Raw genomic sequence first — 20,926 nt, forward strand, 5'->3', positions numbered from 1 at the left:
TCCTCACTTCATGTCTTTGAATCTTCTATCCCGGTGAACTATTTACTTGCTTTGGAAAAAGAGATGGATGTGAGTGAGCTTGAGCAGGCCTTCGCTAATATAAGCAGGGGGAAGGCACCAGGACCAGATGGTTTTACAGTAGCCTATTATAAGGCTTTTAACCCCTTCGTGACTGACGACGTACAGTGTACGTCGCCAGCATCGGGGCTGTTTAAACAGACTCAGATCTTTTACCATATTTATCTAAATATGTTAATTCTCTAATACAGAGAGAAAGGTTAAGATCAGAGACATCCTTAGTTCATGTAGTGGTAATACCAAAACCGGGAAAAGATCCAACGCACTGTGGGAGCTATAGGCCTATATCACTATTAAATACTGATAGTAAAATAATTACAAAAGGTACTAGGTACCTGACTTCTACCGATAATTCCACAATATGCTTCACTAGAACAAACTAGATTTGTCTCAGGTAGAGAGACCTGAGATAATTCCCTGAGAACATTGGCAATTATGGAGTTTGTACAGAGGAACTCCCAGCGATTATATTTTTATCTATAGATGCTGAAAAAGCATTTGATAGAGTGGCATGGGACTTCCTTCTGTAAACTTAGATTTATTGGATTAGGGGATAAAATAATGGGATGGATCTCTGCAATATAGTAACCCCACAGCACAGATCGGAGTAAATGGAACTCTGAGTGAACTCTTTAACATAGGAAATGGAACCCGACAATGATGTCCCTTATGTCCAATATTTGTAATAACATTGGAACCATTCCTCTCTTGTATTAGACATAAACAAGATACACATGGAGTTATAGTGGGACAGGAAGAGCATAAATACGCTGCTTTTGCTGATGAAATTTTGTTCTTTATTCAGCAGCCTCATATTTCTATACCAAATATATTGTCGGCTTTGCAAGAATATGGGGGCCTATCAAGTTTTAAAATAAACACTATTAAATCAGAAATCCTTCATGTAAATATGAAGCCCAGAGAGGTAAGATAATTGAGACCAAACTTTGGGTTCCAATGGAAAGATCAGCTTAAATACTTAGGAATATATTTAACGACTAATTTAACGGATTTATTTGATAGTTATTATATGACTCTATTAAACACAATAAGAACTGATCTGAGACAGTGGTCGATTATATCCCACTCATGGATAGGGAAAATTAATGTGATTAAAATTAATATACTACCAAGGTTTAATTTTTTTTATTTCAAATGTTACCAATAATAATCCCATCACAGTTTTTTTTAGAGTGGCACATTCGATTATTGCTCAATATATATGGGGAGGATTTGCCAGACCTCAAAAAATATTACCAAGCATTAGTGATGGTCAGGATGTTAGATTGGAGATACTCTCAATCCAAGAAATTGTTACATAGTATTTGAGGTTGAAGAAAGACATAAGCCCATCAAGTCCAACCTAGTGTGTGTGTGTGTGTGTGTATAGGTCCCTGTGTCATCTCATTCTTAAGAGTACCTGTACCCCTGTACATTACGGTCTCTCAGGAAATCTTCCAAAAGCTTCCTGAATGATTCCATACTATTTGCTGAAATCACATCCTGTGGCAGAGAGTTCCAGACCCTAACTGCTCTAACTGAGAAGAACCCCCTTCGTCCCTTGTGTTGGAATTTTTTTCCCGCCAATTTTAGGTGGTGGCCTCAAGTCTTTGTTATGGAGTTAATCGTAAAGAGTTTGTTGCTAACGTTGCTATGACCATTGAACATCTTGTACATTTGTACATGAAAATCATATCCCGCCTTAATCTCCTTACTTCCAGCGTGAACATATTTAAATTTAGTAGCCTTGTCTCATAGTTCTGGTCCTCCATTCCCTTAATGAGTTTGGTTGCCCTCCGCTGCACTCTTACCAGCTCAAGGACATCATTTCTGTGTACTGGCGCCCAAAACTGTACCGCATACTCCAGGTGAGACCGAACCAGTGATGTGTAAAACATTTCCTTCTTGATACAGGACAGGACTCTACTAGCTTTGCTTACAGCAACCTGGCACTGCAAGCTATTCTTCAATCTGTGGTCTACAATGACCCCCAAATCTGTCTCTATTTCTGACCTACCTAGCGTCATACCCATAATGGTATAACCCATTTGCTTATTTTTAATCCCAAAGTGCATAACTTTGCATTTATCGACATTGAACCTCATCTGCCATATAGTTGTCCACTCCCCTATTTTATCCAGGTCCTTCTGCAATGTTATACTATCTTGGTCCGTTTCTATTACCCTCCCGATTTAGGTATCGTCAGCAAACACTGAAATATTGCTGTTTGCACCCTCCCCGATGTCATTAATAAACAGGTTGAATAGCATGGGTCCCAGCACAGAACCCTGAGACACACCGCTCATGACACTAGCCCAGTCTGAAAGGGCGCCATTTATTGATACTCTCTGTACCCGTTCCTTTAGCCAGTTCTCTATCCATGTACACACCCTTCCATCTATGCCCATAGACCTCAGCTTGTATAGTAAGCGTTTATGAGGTACCGTATCAAAAGCCTTTGAGAAATTCAGATATACCACATACACAGACCTCTCTCCATCCAGATCTCTACTTACCCCCTCGTAAAAAGTCAGTAGGTTAGTCTGACAGGAACGGTCTTTCCAAAACCCATGCTGATCATCACTAACTAACTATGCCATTATCCTGAACAAATTCTACCAAATAGTCCTTAATCATTCCCTAACAGTTTACAAACTACCGATGTAAGACTAACTGGTCTGTAGTTCCAGGGTTAGCATCTTGCCCCCTTTTTGAATATTGGAACTACTGTAGCCCTCCGCCAGTCACTTGGAACTCTACCAGTCATTGTGGGTACCAATTGAATTATGAAAGACAGATTTGTCCATAGCTTATTGGATACCAAGTTAATTTAGATTTTTATCAAAAGACATATATTCAGGGCTATGGTCTGGACATGGCCGTGTGAAGACGCTCGCTCGTGGAGCTCTGCACGGCCCTGGTTCCCTAACGGATACCGCTGACGATTAAGGCACTCACCCTGAATGCCAAAAATAAAAAAACTACCCCCCGACAATCCGGATACTCGGCAGGCGACTATTCACCGTTTCCTCCACGCACTGCCAGTCACCAGACAGTTCTCTGACACCTCCGCCATATCGCCGGGCCTGCGACAAACCAGTCAAATCCACCCCGGGCACCTGTTCAGGCAAAGCTCTGACGGCGGGCTCCTCTGCATGAAGGATGGACCCGATTCTCCAATCCTGACTCCACTGCTGCCGACCGCAGCCTCTTCTCTCCGTTCAGATGCCTCCTCACCGTCACGTGGGTCTGGAGTAGACGATGACGGCGGCTGGCGGGAGTTCCTGCCTCACGCCTCCACCAAACAGGATCTGGATGAGATGGGGTCCAAAATAGTACAGGCATTGCGCAAGGAGATACAAGAAATTAAACAGCAGGTGGTCTTGCTGGACCACAAAGTGACAGCTGTGGAGATGACCACCTCGGAGCTGTCCACCCACATGGCGGTTATAGAAACTGCTCAGGCCGACACGCGGCTACACATGACATCCCTGTTTCTTCAGCATGACGATTCCGTCATGCTGAAGATAGGTACGTCTTAAAGGGATCCCAGAGGCCACAAGTGGTGCTGACCTCGGATCCACTGTTCAGGCTATACTAAATCGATTGCTGGACAAGCCGCCCTCTGAACCCATTGAGCTTGATCGTGTACATCGCTCCGCCTCTTCAGGAATACCCCGAGATGCTCTATGCCGCGTACACTTCTTCACTCAGAAAGAAGAGATCCTGCGCTGAGCACGGAACTCAGGCCCGACTGAATTCGGCGGTGCAATAATCCACCTCCTGCTTGATCTGTCTCGCCACACGCTGAGGATGCGGAGAATCCTCAAACCATTGCTCGATGCTATCAGAGCCTCGGGATCGTCATACAGATGGGGACATCCATTCCACCTCATAGTCCAGCGTGATAACCAGCTGTTTTTCCTGCACACTCCGGCTCAACTCCCGGATCTCTTTCGCTTCATGGACATAGCAGTCATTACTCTACCTCATTGGCTGGACTTTCCGCTGGGTCCTTCCGCAGTGCCCGCACTCCCACGTGCCACCAGATCCTTCAGGGACCGCCGTCTGCCTTCCCCTGCTCCTGAATGGCATGAATCGTGACATCCCACAACGGGCCTCTACTCCAGCTGTCACCTACCCTTGCGGGTCGGCTGAGGCGTGAATTCTTTCCGGATTGATCATCACGATATTACGCTTGTCTCATTATATGCTTACTTATGTTTGCATAGTTCTAACCAATGTTTTAAGACACTCTGTTTATACCATTTCCACCTACTCAGTCTGAATGTTAATTCTCCTTGGCATCCGTAGTGTCCTGTCTCTTCACCTCGGGTTCGGAGTAATTGGTTGGGGGTGCTGGCGGTCGGGGGTCTGCTCCGAAATATAGGGGTGGGGTCCCGGTCGTCGGCTTCGTGATCTGCTGCCTTACTACGGTTAGGGGAAGGTTGGACACTCGGAAGCCAATGGTGACCTCTCCACAACTTTCACACAGTCATGGGGACCCAGGCCATGCATCACCCCTTGCAATCTTGATTTGTTCGTTTTTTTCTTAAATACTGTTCGTTTTATATCCTTTTCCTGTTTGACACAGTGCTTTTCTGTCTTCACACCCCCCACGTAGGCTATATACGTGCATTGTGCCTCGGCGTATCCTTCAATTTGTGTTTAGCCTGTACCGTTAGCTTGGTTAGGCTTGTCCACCCTTCCACTCTACCCCTTCTACAATGCTATTAAGGTGGTGGTGCACCACATTTGAACACTACCGCTCTATCCCCCTCCAGAATCTCTCTACTTACTCCTGTATGTCCTTTTCCCTCTCTTCCCTGCTCTTTTCTCGTTTATCTTCCACCTCCGTTTCTGGGCTATACCTCAACAAACACCGGCCCTCAGTCTCTCACACAGGATGACTGCTCTGCAGTTTACGTTCTTCAATGTGAAGGGCCTAAATATTTAAGAAAACAGATCTCGACTTATGGCTAATCTCAAGAAAGCAAGATCTCAGATTGTATTTCTCCAGGAGAGGCACTTTAGAAGTGATCAGGTGCCTAAATTGCACAATAGGGACTTCCCGGTATCCTACCAATGCACCTCTCGCTAAGACTAAAGGGGTCTCGATCCTACTAGCTAAATCGGTTTCCTGGTCCTACACCCATCAGTATGTTCACAAAAATGGGAGATTCCTCCTACTGAAGGGGCGGATAGGTGGGACCTCACCAACGTATATTTCCAGAACACAGACCAACTGGGCTTTATGTGAACTTTGATTCAACTACTGCCAGAATTTACTGACGGCCAAATGGTCCTGGGAGGGGATTTCAACTTTGCGATTAATCCGCTGGTTGATGTCTCCAAGGGCACATCCCATTTATCCTTCTCCTACCTGAAAAAGTTGAAATCTGAGTTGCATCTCCTTCACCTGACTGTCACGAGTATGGAGGAACCTCCACCTATCAGAGACTATACTTATTTCTCACATGCACACCAAATGTACTCGAGAATAGATAATTTCTTTGTCCCACATAAAGACTTATCTCGGATCCAATCGGCCTCTATTGACAATATCCTTCTATCTGATCATGCCCCAATTCACTTGTCCCTATTCCTGTCGGTGCCTTTTTTCCTTGTCTTACTTGGAGACTTAACGAAGCCCTATTACAGGACCCCATATTTAAATCTGAGCTGGAATCGGAGCTAACTTATTTTTTTGCCACAAATTCACCCTCTTCCCCATCTCCCTTGATTACATGGGAAGCCCACAAAATGTGTCCTGCGTGGACTTCTAATCATACACAGAGCCCGGAAAAAGAGGGAACGTACACAACGCATTGAACACCTGTTTGCCCGTCTGCATGCTTTGGAAGCTTCCCACAAATGTCCGCTTGCTCTTGTCACTCAGACTGAACTATCCTTGATTCGTGAGGATCTTAATGACTTACTGTTTTCAAAGGTCAAATAGCGCTTACTTAGGGGCAAGAGATCGTTTTACTAGTTTTCTGACAAAACTGATAGGCATTTAGCCAGAGCCTTGGGAGTTGGACCAGGACCTTTATTTCCCACATAGCGACGGCTTCAGGCGGGAAAGTGAATACGTCAGCAGAAATTGCATGGGAATTCTATGCAAAACTGTACAACCTACAGACTGCATCCCCAAGTGATCCACCACCATCTCTATCTGCCTCCATTTGTTCCTACATTTAGCATTCCAACTTACCCACTCTTCTACCTGAAGATCGGGTACCATTGGAATCACCCATCGTGCTTGCGGAATTGGAGAGGGCTATGCAGGCCACTCAAACCGGTAAGGCTCCCGGCCCGGACGGTTGCACGGCTGCTTACTATAAATCGTTCTTACCCCTGCTTGCCTCACCCTTCCTTCCTATCTGCTTTTACCTTCATCCTTAATGACACCCCCCTCCCATGGGACACGCTCCGTGCTTGGATCACTCTCATCCCTAAAGCAGACCATGATCCAACCCAATGCAGCAACTACAGACCTATTGCACTCTTAAACGTTGATCTCAAGCTGTTCGCCAAGATCCTTGCTAACAGATTGCATCTTTTCATGCCCCATATCATACACCCTGATCAGGTGGGATTCATTCCCTCCAGAGAGGCAAGGGACAACACCACCAGAGTGCTGAACATCATCCATATGGCCAAATCCGAACACAAACCCTTAGTCTTGCTCTCTACCGACGCGGAGAAAGCCTTTGACAAGGTAGATTGGTCCTTCATGAATTCGGTTCTACGACACATCGGCTCAGGCGACATCATGTTTAAATGGATCTCAGCCCTTTATTCATCTCCAACTGCAGCTATCCGAGTCAACGAAACGTGCTCTGAAGACTTTTCCTTAACTAATGGCACTTGTGGGTGATGCCCTCTCTCCCCTCTGATGTTTGCACTGACCCCGGAGCCGTTCCTATGTACCATCAGAAACTCTGTTCAGGGACTCCCTACACTCTCTGGTGAACAGAAGGTAGCCGCCTACGCGGATGACCTATTATTCTTCTTATCCAACCCATTGAGATCTACTCCAGTTCTTCTTAGCGCCCTCTCTGAATATGATTGGCTTTCTAACTACAAGGTCAACCTGCCGAAATCTTCTGCCCTCAATATTTCTCTACAACCCAAAGCTCTCGCACAGCTGTGCCAGGACTTCCCTTTTACATGGGCTTCACCACACCTTAAATACTTGGGGATCTACATCACACCAGAGCGAACAGACTTATATGGAGCAAATCTTACCCCCCTTCTAGCAGAGATAACGAAGGACCTTAAGACGTGGTTAACGCTTTCCATTTCACGGTTCGGTAGGTGTGCAACCGTTAAAATTAATGTCCTTCCTCGAGTTCTTTACTTACTCCAGACCTTGCCGATCTGCATCCCTCCTGGTTTCTTCCAACGTCTCCGCCGAGCCCTAGTCGCTATTGTATGGTCAAGCACACATCCCAGAATTAGTAGACACACTCTGACTCTCCCACGTGATCGCGGAGGGGTAGGTCTGCCTGACTTTCTAGCTTATTATAGAGCACTTTATTTAAACAGGCTTCTAGACTGGTGCCTTCATCACTAGGACAAACTCTGGGTCTCGTTGGATCGGTGCACGTTTAAATTTCCTCTGGAGGGTCTCCCTTGGCTCTCTTCACCTCTCCCACCAATGGTTCGGGATCATCCCTTGATTTCAACCACCGTCCGGGTTGCTCGGACAGTCTTTCGCTCCTCCTCGCTAGCCCCCTCACCTTTGATACCATTGTTGGGAGACCCGTATTTTGCACTTAGCGTAGATACCGATCTTTTCTCCCGCCTTTCCTCGGCTCTCAAATTTAGAGTGATAGACTACAGATTGGATTCCGCATGGCTCACATGCCCCTATATACAAGCCCTGATAGACCCGCCACTAGACCTGTGGAGTGCCATACAACTCAGACACTTCCTCAGAGCTGTTCCTCAAGTTCAGGAGCTGGATCGACCAGGTACAATATTTGAAGACATGAGTCGGGGCCTTCTACCCTCCCAACACGCGATTTCCACCATCTACAAACTACTTATCTCAACCCCCCGGGCAAGCTTTCCCCTACTTTCTGAAAGGGTGGGAAAGTGAACTGGGCTTCTCATTCACAGAACAACAACAGTGTGCTATCGTAGCCTTGTCCTTTAAATCTTTCATAGCCAGCAAATTTTAAGAACAAGGATACAAAATATCAGGATGGTACAGAGTTCCCTGGCTCTTACACAGGATGAGGGCCTCCATTTTGGATCGGTGCTGGAGATGTGGCTCAGACTCAGTTACAATGCTCCACATTTTCTGGTCTTCTGGTCTTGTTCGCGTTTGCAGTCCTTCTGGGATCAAGTGCTGAGTGTCACTGAGGAACTAACTATGGTGAACCTGAGAAATAGCCCAGCGGCATGCTTGCTACAAATGACCGAGGACTCAATTTCCAGGTACAAACGATCTCTCACATGTCACTTGCTGAACGCTGCAAGGGCATGTATCCCGTTGCTTTGGAAGCAGTCGTGCCCCCCTACTCTTAAGCTATGGCTCACAAAAGTACATGATATATACCTAATGGAGGATCTGACAGCTTCCTTACACAACTCAGAGGGGTCTTTCACTTCTACTTGGGCTCCCTGGATACATTTTAGATATTCTGCTCGCTACACCACCCTCATTACCTGAAGGTCCCTGGTTGCTGCAGGTCACCCTGGCCAATGCCCACCTTAGTTTCTTATCTGACCTTACATCTATGCTGTCACACTGAAAGGAATGGACTGGTACTTATTGAGCGGCCCTCCAACAAGTGGCTGACGGGTGGGTATGGCCCGGAATTCCCCCTTCTTTCACTAGTCCCTCTACAGAGTCTCACTAAGTTTCTCTCTCATTCGAGCCCTAACGGGTTTTGCAGTTTCCCTGTCCTCTGCCTCTTGATCTTTCCCCTACCCATTCATACTTGTTTAACCTTCAAATTTATTAAGTGCTTCTCCCATGTGGTTAGGGAGGAGGCTCTTACCCTGACTGGTTCAATGTGATGCCTAGGCCCATGTACTCAGCGCTGTTCTCAGGAGTATGCAGTGGACAAACCTTGGTTAGTCCAGTGGTTGCAAACCTATTTAGTTTACTATTCTATTTGAACTCCTGAACTGTTACATGATGCTGTTCATACATTCGAGATTTCTGATCTTACATTGTAATTTGTCCAGAAGACCATATGTATAGTGGTGTGCCTTTTCGAACCATTGATCTGTCTTTTATAGTGCTGTGTTTTTTCATTATAATGTGTTATTCTGTATTATACTATGCTTTCTCATGCTATCGTTCTGTACTGTATTGTTTTCAGTCAATAAAATAATGTATTAAAAAAAAGACATATATTCAATAGCAAAGAATACATTAACAATTGGGACTCACTGTATTTAAAACAAGGGCGAGAGTATAACTCCCCTTTAATGCCCTTGTTAGGGCATACATATTTTCTTCCTGGGCTGATATATCCAGATTATAAGAGATAGGCAGGAGAAGAGCAATGGTTATTATTAGGGATGCACCGATACCAATACTAGTATCGATATCAGTGCCGATTCCGAGTATTTGGGCAAGTACTCGTACTCGCCCAAATGCTCCGATGCCTAGCACGAGTACTTCTGGTATCAGGAAGCCGGGCAGCGCGTCATTACACGCTGCCCGGTTTCGCGCTTGACCGGGAAGCGGGTCCATGACGCTCCATCGTCACTTTTGATGAGAGAGCATGGAGCCGACTTCACGGCTAATCAGGAAGCCGTGCAGCGTGTAATGAAGCGCTGCCTGGCTTCCTGATTGGTCGGGAAGCTGGCCTCGTGAGGTAAGGTAACCTTACCTTAGTATGTGCAGCCTGTCACCCCCGGGGCCTCTCCAGCGAGAATGCGGCCTTCATCCGGTACCCAGCCAGAGCCGTCCAATCAGGAAGCCGGGCGCCGTCTAATGACACAACGCCCTGCTTTCTGATTGGCCAGGAAGCTGGCTTCATGCTCCCTCATCATCTCATGACGAGAGCATGGAGCCGGCCTCCCGGCCAATCAGAAAGCAGGGCATCGCTTCATTACACAGCGCCCGGCTTCCTGATTGGCCGGCCAGACAGCTCCGGCTGGGTACCGGACGAAGGCCGCATTCTCGCTGGAGAGGCCCCGGGGGTCACAGGCTGCACATACTAAGGTAAGAGGGGACTTTCTTGTTAATCGGGAAGCCGGGTGGCGACTCTTTACACGCTGCCTGGCTTCCCGGCTAATCAGGAAGCCAGGTGGCGAGTCATTACACGCCACCTGGCTTCCTGAATGGGACTTCCGTTACTCGGTAATTTGTATCGGTGAGTACCGAAAAAAAATTATCGGTACTCGTACTCGGTACCAAAATACCGGTATCGGTGCATCCCTAGTTATTATATCAAGTGATGGAAAAAGGGATAATAAAACCATTTAACTGTTTATGTAAATTATTACATCTCACTAATATGGATAAATGGAGGTACCAAAAACTTAGGCATTTTGTTTTTATTGGTTTTCCATTTTTATAGGTAGACATTTTGTTACAGTCAAACAACATGTGTAGCAGAGCAAATCATCCAATAGTCTTCTATCAACACTATAACCCCTTTAATAATCCCATTGGCTTTATACTGTATTGTATTGTTGTGCCATAATAGCGATCTACTTTATTTCTGGGGGCTGGCACTTCTAATCCATTTCCTCTTGCTATACAAAGTGCAGGTAATTCTCTACACATGTTAATTTAGCAGAAAATGGGAAAACAATTTAATTAAAAAGAAAAAAAAAAGAAAGAAAGAAAGCGAGAAGGAAAAAAAAAAGAAGAAGAGGAGATTGCAGACTCCTAAGGTCAAAGCGTCTAATACAGTGCTTAACCTGTAGGAGTAAAGGATATGCCAGAAGGGTTTGAAATCCCTTGATAGGTCAACCATGGCTCCCATACTGCTTCAAAATTCTCATTACATCGTCTAAAACATAAAGAACTGGTCCCTGGGAACATGGTCGCCAACCTCGTTGGTACCAGATACCATGGTGATAAAACCTTGTAATTAGCCTCTAGTAGGGAGACATTCAACAATCCAATAGTCGATCTTATAGTGCACTGTTGCCATTCTTCCATAGAAAGCGCTACCCCTAAATCTGATTCCCATGCAGCCATATAGGCAACTTTACTAAATGGGCCCAATTGTGCAGCATAAATTAGAGAGAGATCCCCCCTCTTTGGCTAATCCCTCCTAGACACCACTTTTCATTATGTGTTAGTAGTGGGAGACCAACCTCCGGGATATGCAGTGACTGTAAAACATTTTGTATTTGTCCATTTACATCTATTTACAATTTTAATATATGTCTATTTACATCTATCTATATACATTTCGGATTGTGGCAGCTGAAGGGTATTCAAACAATAGGTAAGGGAGATTGGTTTATGGAACTTAATAAAGTCCCCTATTCTATAGAGTCCTTTATCAACCCACCATTGAAAGGCTTTAGGCTGCATTCCCGGTAAGAACTTATCATTGCCAAATAATGGAGTAAGAGGGGTGTGGGAGGAGGTCATACCTTCCTTACCAGGTAACCGATCCCACAATGCTAAAGAATGTGACAAAGTAGGAGCCACATTCTTCAGTCTTTGCCTGGGAACTCTTCATTTTAGTACCTCGATATTGGTGCCCTTAAGCAATCTAATTTCTATCTTGGCCCAATCAGGAGTATCTGCCGCAAAATATACGGAAGAGAGCTGTGACAGCTGTGCAGCCCGAAAATAAAAAAGCAAATTAGGGCTCCCAGGCCCCCCTGGTGTCTGAGTTTAAAAATAATATTTTGAGAAAGTCTAGAACGTTTTTCAGCCCAAATAAATTTAAAGATAGACTTCTGCAACTTAGGCATTTTATCCACTCTTTGCCAAAACCAATTAGATTAATAACAGAATTGCACCCCCTAGAAGAAATGTTTGGGAAAGGGAAGACACGTAGAGGAAGACTATCTTTAATATATAAAATATTGTCCCAGTTGGAGGATACACAGGGGCCTAAATATCTAATACGAAGGGAAGAGGAATTAGGAGAAGTGTTATCCGATTTGCAAAAAGGGAAGGTATTTCAGCTGGTTCTTGGCTCATCTCTTTCATCTCAGATGGCGGGGATGACCTATTAATTAGTATCTAGATGGTATTATACTACAGTAAGATTAAATTCAATTCTACCAGATTACTCCCCACTTTGTTGGAGAGAATGTGCTGAGGCAGCTACATGTGTAAATATGTGGTGGAATTGTATTCGTATTCAAAAGTATTGGAGGACTGTATATGAATATATTAATGTTATACAAAAAATTACTATTAAATATGTTTTACTATTTCATAAAACGGAGGAATCCTTAATATAGAACATCTATGGTTCCGCAACTGCTGAATACAGCTAAAGCACTTATTCCTTTGTACTGGAAGAAAAAATAGCCACCTTCAATAAAAAAATGGTTTAAAAAAAATAAACCAGATTTGGATATTAGAGGAAATGGCGCATAGAAATACATACCGTATATACTCGAGTATAAGCCGAGATTTTCAGATAATTATTGGTCTGTAATTATGGAACCTGACTAAGACGTTTAGATAAGGAAAAGTGGGTGGTAATTCACAAGAACATGGGCACCCACAATTTTTCGTGTGGAGATCTACTTTTCAAATGACGAGCTCAATGAGCTCTACCAACGAAAAAACACCTGCATTCAGGGGCGGGAGGGGGCATCGCTGTGCATTGAAGTCAATGGCACCGCATCCACGCCCCTCACCCGCAGTGCGTTAGCTTGCACCCGAAATGCAGGCACATTAGTGCCTGCATTCCGGTCCAGTGCGATCTGCAAAAATGCTGCAAGCGGTGCCATTGACTTCAATACAACCCCAGGCCCCCTCCCACCCCTTAACGCAGGGAGTTGGTCGGCTTGTATTCTAGTGCGTTCTAGAGGAGCCAGCATCCTGTCCTCCCGCGATGCTTGTGTGGCCAAATGTGGCCGACGTTGCACATGGGGAGAGGTGTCCTGCCCCTTTCCGTCTGTGGCTTCTAACACATTCAGCCGGCAGCCACATGAGCACCACGGGAGCATAGCCGTAGCTAGCTCCTTGGGCGCTCGAGGCAAGAAAAAAAAATGTAAAGCAAAACAAACGACAAACGCACTCAACAATTTGTTACCAGTTATACAGTAAGGTGCACACAAAATGGGCTTTGAAAGAAAAAAAAATGTGCCCCCCAACAGGCATGTGACATCACCCAGCGCCCTGCCTCAAGGATTTTTTTTTCTATTTTTTCTTATTTAATTAAAAAAATTAATTTTTTTTTTTTACTGTTGGGGGGCTTTGGGGAAATATTGGGGGTCTAAACAGCCCCCTGATATGTCCCTTTTAAAATAGAAAAAGAAATTGAAGACTCAAAGTGCTTAATCTCTTTTTCTGCAGCCTCGGTTCTAAATGAATGGAAAGCACAGAGGCTTCCCATTCATTCAGAAACTATTTACTATCATCCAGTTTCAGAATGGGGAGAAGCCTCTGTACAGAGGGCTACTACCCATTCAGAAATTCATGAATGAACAGGAAGTGATGTAAATTACATCCTGTTCATAACTGGGGACACATAGTAGTCAGATCCTGGCCGAGCGTCTCTCTCTCCTCACTGCTCGGCCATGCTGCTGTGATAACGGCTCCATCATCCTTCACTTCTCCTCGGATCCCCGCTGCATGCAGATGGGGAGAGCAGCGGCGATCTAGAGGAGAGGCCCCACGGCAGGAGATCACGATCTACCAGTGATCGCTTTGCGATCGACTGGTAGATCGCGATCGACCTGAAGGGGCACCCCTGCACTAAGAACATGAAGAAACACAATATATTTAAAGAAATAGTAGAGTAGAAGGAAGCTTGATGGTTGGCTCAGGGGGAGTGGTAGGTTTTTTCTTGTCTTCTTTTTTTCTGTATTATTTTTATTTGATTTTTTTATTCTTTTGTTTTTGTTGTTTTGTTTTGTATGAGATTTAGAGAGGCACCCTATGTAGATTCAGAGTATAAGAAAATATTAGAAAAGGCGCTTGATTTAAGATGGGAAGGGGGGCATATGGGAGGGAGTTGGGGAGAGGAGGGAGAGAGGGAAAGAGGAGGAGATGGGGGAAGGTATAGTGCACATGGAATCACCCAAGGAACACAAATAGAAATTACACAGCTATAATGTAAAATTGACACAATAATTTAATTTAGCGGAGGGGGTGATGATAAAAGGAAAGGGGAGCAGAAGAGGGGGGGGATGGAAAATAATTAAATTGTTAAGACACATATTTACATTTTGGAAGATACAAAGGTATGGGTAAGGGAATATGATGTGAGTAGTAATACACAGATATAATGTAGAATTGTCACAATAAATAAACTAGATGAGGAAGTAATTATTGTTAAAGGGGAATGGGAGTGGAAGAGGGGGGATGGAGACAACTGGAAGAAGAAATAGGGAGATAGACAAAATATTCAAACAGCAGAATCCCCTTAACAAAGAAATCCCATTAGTGGAGCTATCCAGTGACCAAGTAACTCTATAGTATATGGTATATCACAAGATTTTTATTTTACATAGAAAATATAATGGTAAAGCACCTAATACATAACATTTAAAACATTTTTTAAAAGAAAGGCACAACTTCCCTTGAACGACCCCAGTGTAGGACAGAGCAGTCGGGGTTAATTTGTCAGCAGAGTAATAGGCAGTCACTGGTAGGAATGGATACACTGCATAAAAACAGTAGATACAAATGTATCAATATGTAACAGGATTACTCACTTCATTCATCTGTGGCCACAAAATGAAAGTCCATCTAAGATTGAACCTGAAATCAACCTGAAATCTGGATTGAGTGGAGCTGACTCGCATACATTCATTAACACTCAGGCTCCTGATTAAAGTGCTCCATTGGACACATTGTCCCAGGAACTTCATCCATCTTCGCTTCACTGTACAGCCGCACGTACAAGGGGAACCCCTGAGGCTATCCCCATATGCGAGGAAATATATGCATTTCTCTTTTTTTGGATGATACTATTCCGGATTCATAATGAGAGGAACTGTGCGATCTTTATAAAGACAATAACTGGGATTACAAATTATCACAGGAACATCTTCCATTGAGATATCACGTCCATATCCATCACAGCAATCTTAGATGGACTTTCATTTTGTGGCCACAGATGAATTAAGTGAGTAATCCCGTTACATAATTCATTCCCACAGCTACCTCATGTATCATTTCCCCCTCCTCTTTTAGATTGTAAGCCCTCAGCGGCAGGGCCCTCCTTACCATCTTGTCTTGAATTGTATTGTAACTGTAATGTCTTCCTTATGTTGTAAAACACTGCGCAAACTGTTGGTGCTATATAAATACTATGTAATAATAACCAATATGGTTTAATGAAGGACTGTTCTTGTCAGACCAATCTATTAACATTTATTAGGAAGCAAGTACTAAATTAGACAAAAGGAATACCAGTAGCCATGGTGTATCTGGACTTTGCTAAAGCATTCGGCACAGTACCACACAAACGTTTAATCCATAAACTAAGGTCTATAGGTCTAGATGAAATTGTATGTACATAGGTGGAAAATTGGCTGCAAGAACGGACCCAGAGGGTAGTGATAAATGGGCAATTCGCTAATTGGGCAAGGGTGCCCTAGGGTCCAGTCCTGGGACCAATCCTATTTATCCATGACATAGAGACTGGACTAAATAGCTCAGTTTCAGTTTTTGCAGATGATACTAAACTATGCAGAGCAGTAAATTCCGAACAAGAGACATTTCGCACTACAACAGGACCTTAGCAAAATTAAGGCATTGGCTACAAGATGACAAATGCGATTTAATGTTGAAAAATGTAAGGTTATGCACATGGCAGTAAAGAACATGTGCGCAAACTACAACTTGAGAGGTGTTACTTTGAGAGAAGTCAGACATAGATAAAGACCTGGGGGTCCTCATAGAGCCCAGTTTTGGCAATAGTAAGCAATGCCAAGCAGCCAGCAAAGCTAACAAGATACTGGCGTGTATTAAAAGACGAATTGTAGCAAGGGATCAAAGAGTAATACTTTTACTTTATAAATCATTGGTTCGGCCCCATCTTGAGTATGTGGTACAGTTCAGGTCACCGACTCCCAGGAGGGACGTCCTGGAGCTGGAGAGAGTTCAGAGAAGGGCTACAAAATTAACCAAAGAGATTGAAGGCTTGAGTTATGAAGACCGGATTTATTTACCTTAGAAAAGAGGCGATTAAGAGGGGACCTTATTGCAGTCTTCAAAATCATCAATGGAGACCACAATTTCAGGAACAAACTGTTTAATGCCAAAACTGTATTGAGAACCCAGGAACACAACATGAGGTTAGGAGAGAGGGGGTTCAATCTTAGAATTCGCAATGGGTATTTCACTGTGAGAGTAGTGAAAGTTTGGAATTCCCTCCCACAGGCAGTGGTATCAGCTGATAACATAATAAATTTAAGAAACTTCTGGATGAGTTTCTTCTTCTGCAGAATCTACAGGGATATGGGAAGTGTTAATAAATACAGACACATGCACACCCACATACATAGGTTGAAGTGGATGGACCCTGGTCTTTATTCAACCTTACATACCATACTATGTTACTATGTACCCTGGCATCCCACTGTATTTCAAAGTGTTTGCAAAGGCCAACGGAAGACGCCCCACTTTGGAAAGTGGGGTGCCCTTTCATGCAGAAGAGGCCTTGTCTGCTGGTTTGAGGGATTTGGGGGCCCAGGGCTTATACTGAAAATGGGCTCCTGGTTTAGGTTTTGCCTTAGAGGCTGAAGTTTGTGAGTAATGAAAGGGACTGTTTTTGGCCTAAGAATGGGGGTGAGGCTTACCAGTCTGAGGCCTAGGATTCTTCAGCCAGGGTGGATGTCTACTCTTACCCTCAGTAACATCCTTGATAAGGGTGCCCAAGGCATTCCTTAGAGACATTGTCCTTTGAAGGGCATGCACAGTAAATACTTTTTACAAGCCAACTCTGCAGTCCAGCATTATTTCCAAAGAGCTACCCACATATTAACAGATAGGAGACTCATACAAGAAATAAGATGGGAGACATCCACTAACCCACAGTAGTTTAGGGCTGTTGGCATGAGCTCTAATCGCTCCACAGAGGATTTGTGTGGAGTAAAGCTGGATCTCTTGTCATGAGCTTTGTCCGTTCCCCTAATATTTGGCCGAATAACATCACAATGCCAAGTTGAAAACAGGGATTCCAAACGTATCTATGGGATCCTTAACTTTAAGAACAACCTCTACTGGAATTTTCAGTGCTTTATTAAGATGAGACACCGGCTAGTCAACTCCTGGAAAAGCCCCCCTCTTAATAAAGGCCCCTTCAAATAGGCCTTCCGTCAAGTTGCAGCCTCCAAAGCTACTGTTAAGGCTCCAGAAAGCTGTATAAGAGACCAGCACAGCAGTGTGTAGATGAAGTAAAATGTAAAAAAAACTTCCTCAGTGGAGGACAGACACCCACCCTCGTAGGATACCAAAAAAAACCTGAGGTAGTAGGAGGGATTATACCAGGCTGGTCCATTTTTTATTTTGTTTGCCATTGGTCAAATCCTTGTAAAGGCAGCAGTATAACCCAATTGCATCTGAACTAGAAAGAAATTACGGATTCTGATAAAGCAATATTTCTAATTTTGTGATCCTCGGGGGGCTACAAGGAAACACCAAACATAACCCAGAAAGAGGTGAAAGGGAAGATCAGATACAATGTTGTTCAGCAGCCATTTATTAAATTGCATTAAACATTTCTTTTGCAAACATACATCACTGGAATCCATCCAAAGCTTTTGTTTGTTAAGTGGGGGATGCTTTATATTGCTATGCATTTCCCTCTGGAGAGATATTTCCCCACTTCCTATCCCAATGAATAGTGCCATGGGGACAAGTAATTAGGAACATCTACCCAATGAGGACACATAATAAAACCTGACATAGGTTTTCCCACTTCTCTAACCATAACTAAAAAAATACATTTTCAATATAGTTTTTACTTACTATTAATGCATTAAAAAATTTAGAGTAGCAAGCCATACCTTGTGCTTAAACTGTTCATGATGCAAATTTAATGCTTCATACTTTTCCTGGACTTCAGTTAATCTCTTCTCAGTGCAACAGCCAACAGATTGAGCCTAAAAATAAAGTCAAACTGTAGCTTCTATCTTAGTGATGGATATTATAAGAGCAACCAAAAATCAATATAGCTGTGCAATAAGAAAAAAAAAGTGTGAAAATATGCATAAAATCAGCATTCTAGCTAGTTGCCAATGGATGGCATAGCTGCATTGTGTCCTTCTGACTTTGCAACATTGCACTAAGAACTGACTGACTGCTGTGTAGGGCTGTGTTGTCAACGATTCTCATTATTGATTAGTTGATTGTTCGATTAGTTGTTTAATGGGCTCTGTGTCCCTTCTGTTCTTTGCTGCGCCCAGTGGAAAGGAGATACTGCTGTCAGCCGCCATGCTGTCCCCGTGTCACTGCTGTCAGCCGCCATGCTCCTCGGTGCCACCCATCAGCTGGCACGCTCCTCCATGCCACCGCTGTCAGCCACCATGCTCCCCGCCATGCTACCGCTGTGTGTGCCACTGTGTGTTCACCACCGCCCCCCGCCAGATAGGATACTTGTAGCCGGCGGTAGAAAGCCAGCAACAAATCTCCCATCCAGCAGCTGAGAGCAATAGCCAGCTTTCTCCTTCAGGTCCCTCCTCTGCTATATTGACAGCTAAAGCTATTGAAGTGGAAAGGAGACACTAGGGGTCTAATAGACCCCTAATGTCACCATAATAAGAACCTGTCACCGCCAATGTGCTATCACATATGGGGCTTTGTGAGCCCTATATGATATCAATAAAGTTACAGAAAAAAAAGTTTCAGAAAAGTTAAAAGTAAAATTAAAAATATAAAAACTAATTAAAGTCCCCTAACCCTGCGAATGCGCGCATACTAACGGAAACACGGGTCAGGTGCACCTACATATGAAGGTCAGGTATCACCGCGTGCGGCAAAGAGGGACCGATTATTCTCTGACCAATATTTATGGCCAACTCTAAACTGATGACCAAGCTTTTATATTTTTATTAAAAGTTTGGTTATTTTATTATATCGGTAGAGGTTTTTCAATGCAGATTATTTTAAATCCATGAAACTAATTAAAATGTCTAATATAATACATAAAATGATTTTTTTAAAAATAAAAAAAGGTGGGGACAAAAAATTTTCAGTTTCAGCCTGACAAATTCTGCTGCGGGATGTGCATTGCGGTGCCATTCATTTAAATGGCACCCCAAACATGCCTCCCCCTGCAATGCAATCGCCCATACTGGAATGCGCAGTTGCACAAAACTGTACATTCCAGTGTGGTGCAATTGTAAAACATGTGCTTGCCGCAGCCTCACGGACACAACACCACCACCTTTCATACAGAAATGGGAACAAGAACTTCACCGCCCGTTATCCCCCGTTCAACAATCTAAAATACTGCAAATGTGCTCCTCTGTATCGCCAGATAGTTATATGATGGAAGTGAACTATAAACTCTCAGCCAGATGGTACCTGGTTCCGCACACCTTGCACGCCATTTCTCCTACGACCTCTCCCTTATGCTGGCGATCATGTGGTGAAGTGGGCACCTTTGCCCATTAGCACAGGAGTACTGGAGAGAAAATGCACGCCTCATAACCTCCATAAGTGGCATCCCCACGCCCTTAGACCCATGGATCTGCCTCTTCCATCTTAACCTCCTCTCAAGGCACGCATACAAAAGGACCATAGTACCCTTTTAAACCTTCTCTTTTAGGTCACGATGCCCGGACTCTTTGGTGCGGGGGAGATTGTTAGGGGTCTGATCCTGGTTCCTATGTGCCTTATGTTCCTATAGTTATGTACCCTTGTTCTTGCTCTCCTTGGTTTGTGTACCCACAAGTGAAGTAAACTTTATGTTTGTAAAACTCCATTTGAGTATTTTATTTTTAATAAAAGATAGTATTTTTTTTCCATCCGATTAATGGAAAAAACAAATTGTCTAAATTAGCGATTATGAAAATAATCATTAGTCGCAGCCCTACTGCTGTGTGTGAACCTAAGAGTTTATCAGTTACCACCACAGTTGCAGCTAAAAGCTTGCAGACAGATGCAAATAGGGACTGAAGTAAAAAAAAATGAGAAGATGTAAAAATGTGGGGGCAAACCCAAAAAGCAACCACACCTGTAACGTACTGAACGCTGGTTAAAAACCATAGTAGAACATACCAGGTGCTACCACTTTTTCTATACATTAGGCACTACAATAATCAGGCAAAGAAATGTAACAACATAATGTAAACTTTTATTTATACCTTTACATCCCTTTAAGCCACAGCAGACACATAAAGACTAATAAATAAAGATTCATGGGGGAAAAAAAACTGGCCTCCTGTATTCCAAGTCTTTCCGTTATAAAAAGATTATATAATTGGGTAGTACTTGGCAACACAGAAAATGTTGCAAATGTTATTAGTAGCATTCATATAGCTATTGTAATGAAGGCGACATCTAATTATTGTGGTAAAACTGGCTCTGTAAGTCACTGACCTTCTGCAAGTCTAAAGAAAGTTGCTGGATAAAGTCTTGCAGCTCCTGCTGCCTCTGTTTCAGCTCTGTAATCTTTTTTTCTGCACCTTCCTGAGCCGTTGTCAGCTTTATCCTGCATCACAACATAGAAAATCATTATTAGTCCTGTCAGCATATATTAATATTTAAGAAATA

General features: G+C 43.6%; 1 protein-coding gene across 1 annotated transcript in view; it reads right to left on the bottom strand.

Annotated features, from left to right (window-relative positions):
- Positions 1–20,926, bottom strand: part of GOLGA1 (golgin A1) — a 309,940-nt gene that overhangs the window by 266,414 nt on the left and 22,600 nt on the right. The window contains exons 4-5 of the mRNA XM_018563762.1: positions 20,753–20,864; positions 18,217–18,312 (exon numbers count right to left, since the gene is read on the bottom strand). Coding sequence (XP_018419264.1) covers positions 18,217–18,312; positions 20,753–20,864 — 208 coding nt within the window. The remainder of the gene's footprint in view (positions 1–18,216; positions 18,313–20,752; positions 20,865–20,926) is intronic.

The sequence above is a fragment of the Nanorana parkeri genome, unplaced genomic scaffold (genome assembly GCF_000935625.1).
Source record: "Nanorana parkeri isolate BGI_ZX_2015 unplaced genomic scaffold, ASM93562v1 scaffold693, whole genome shotgun sequence".
Lineage (NCBI taxonomy): Eukaryota > Metazoa > Chordata > Amphibia > Anura > Dicroglossidae > Nanorana > Nanorana parkeri.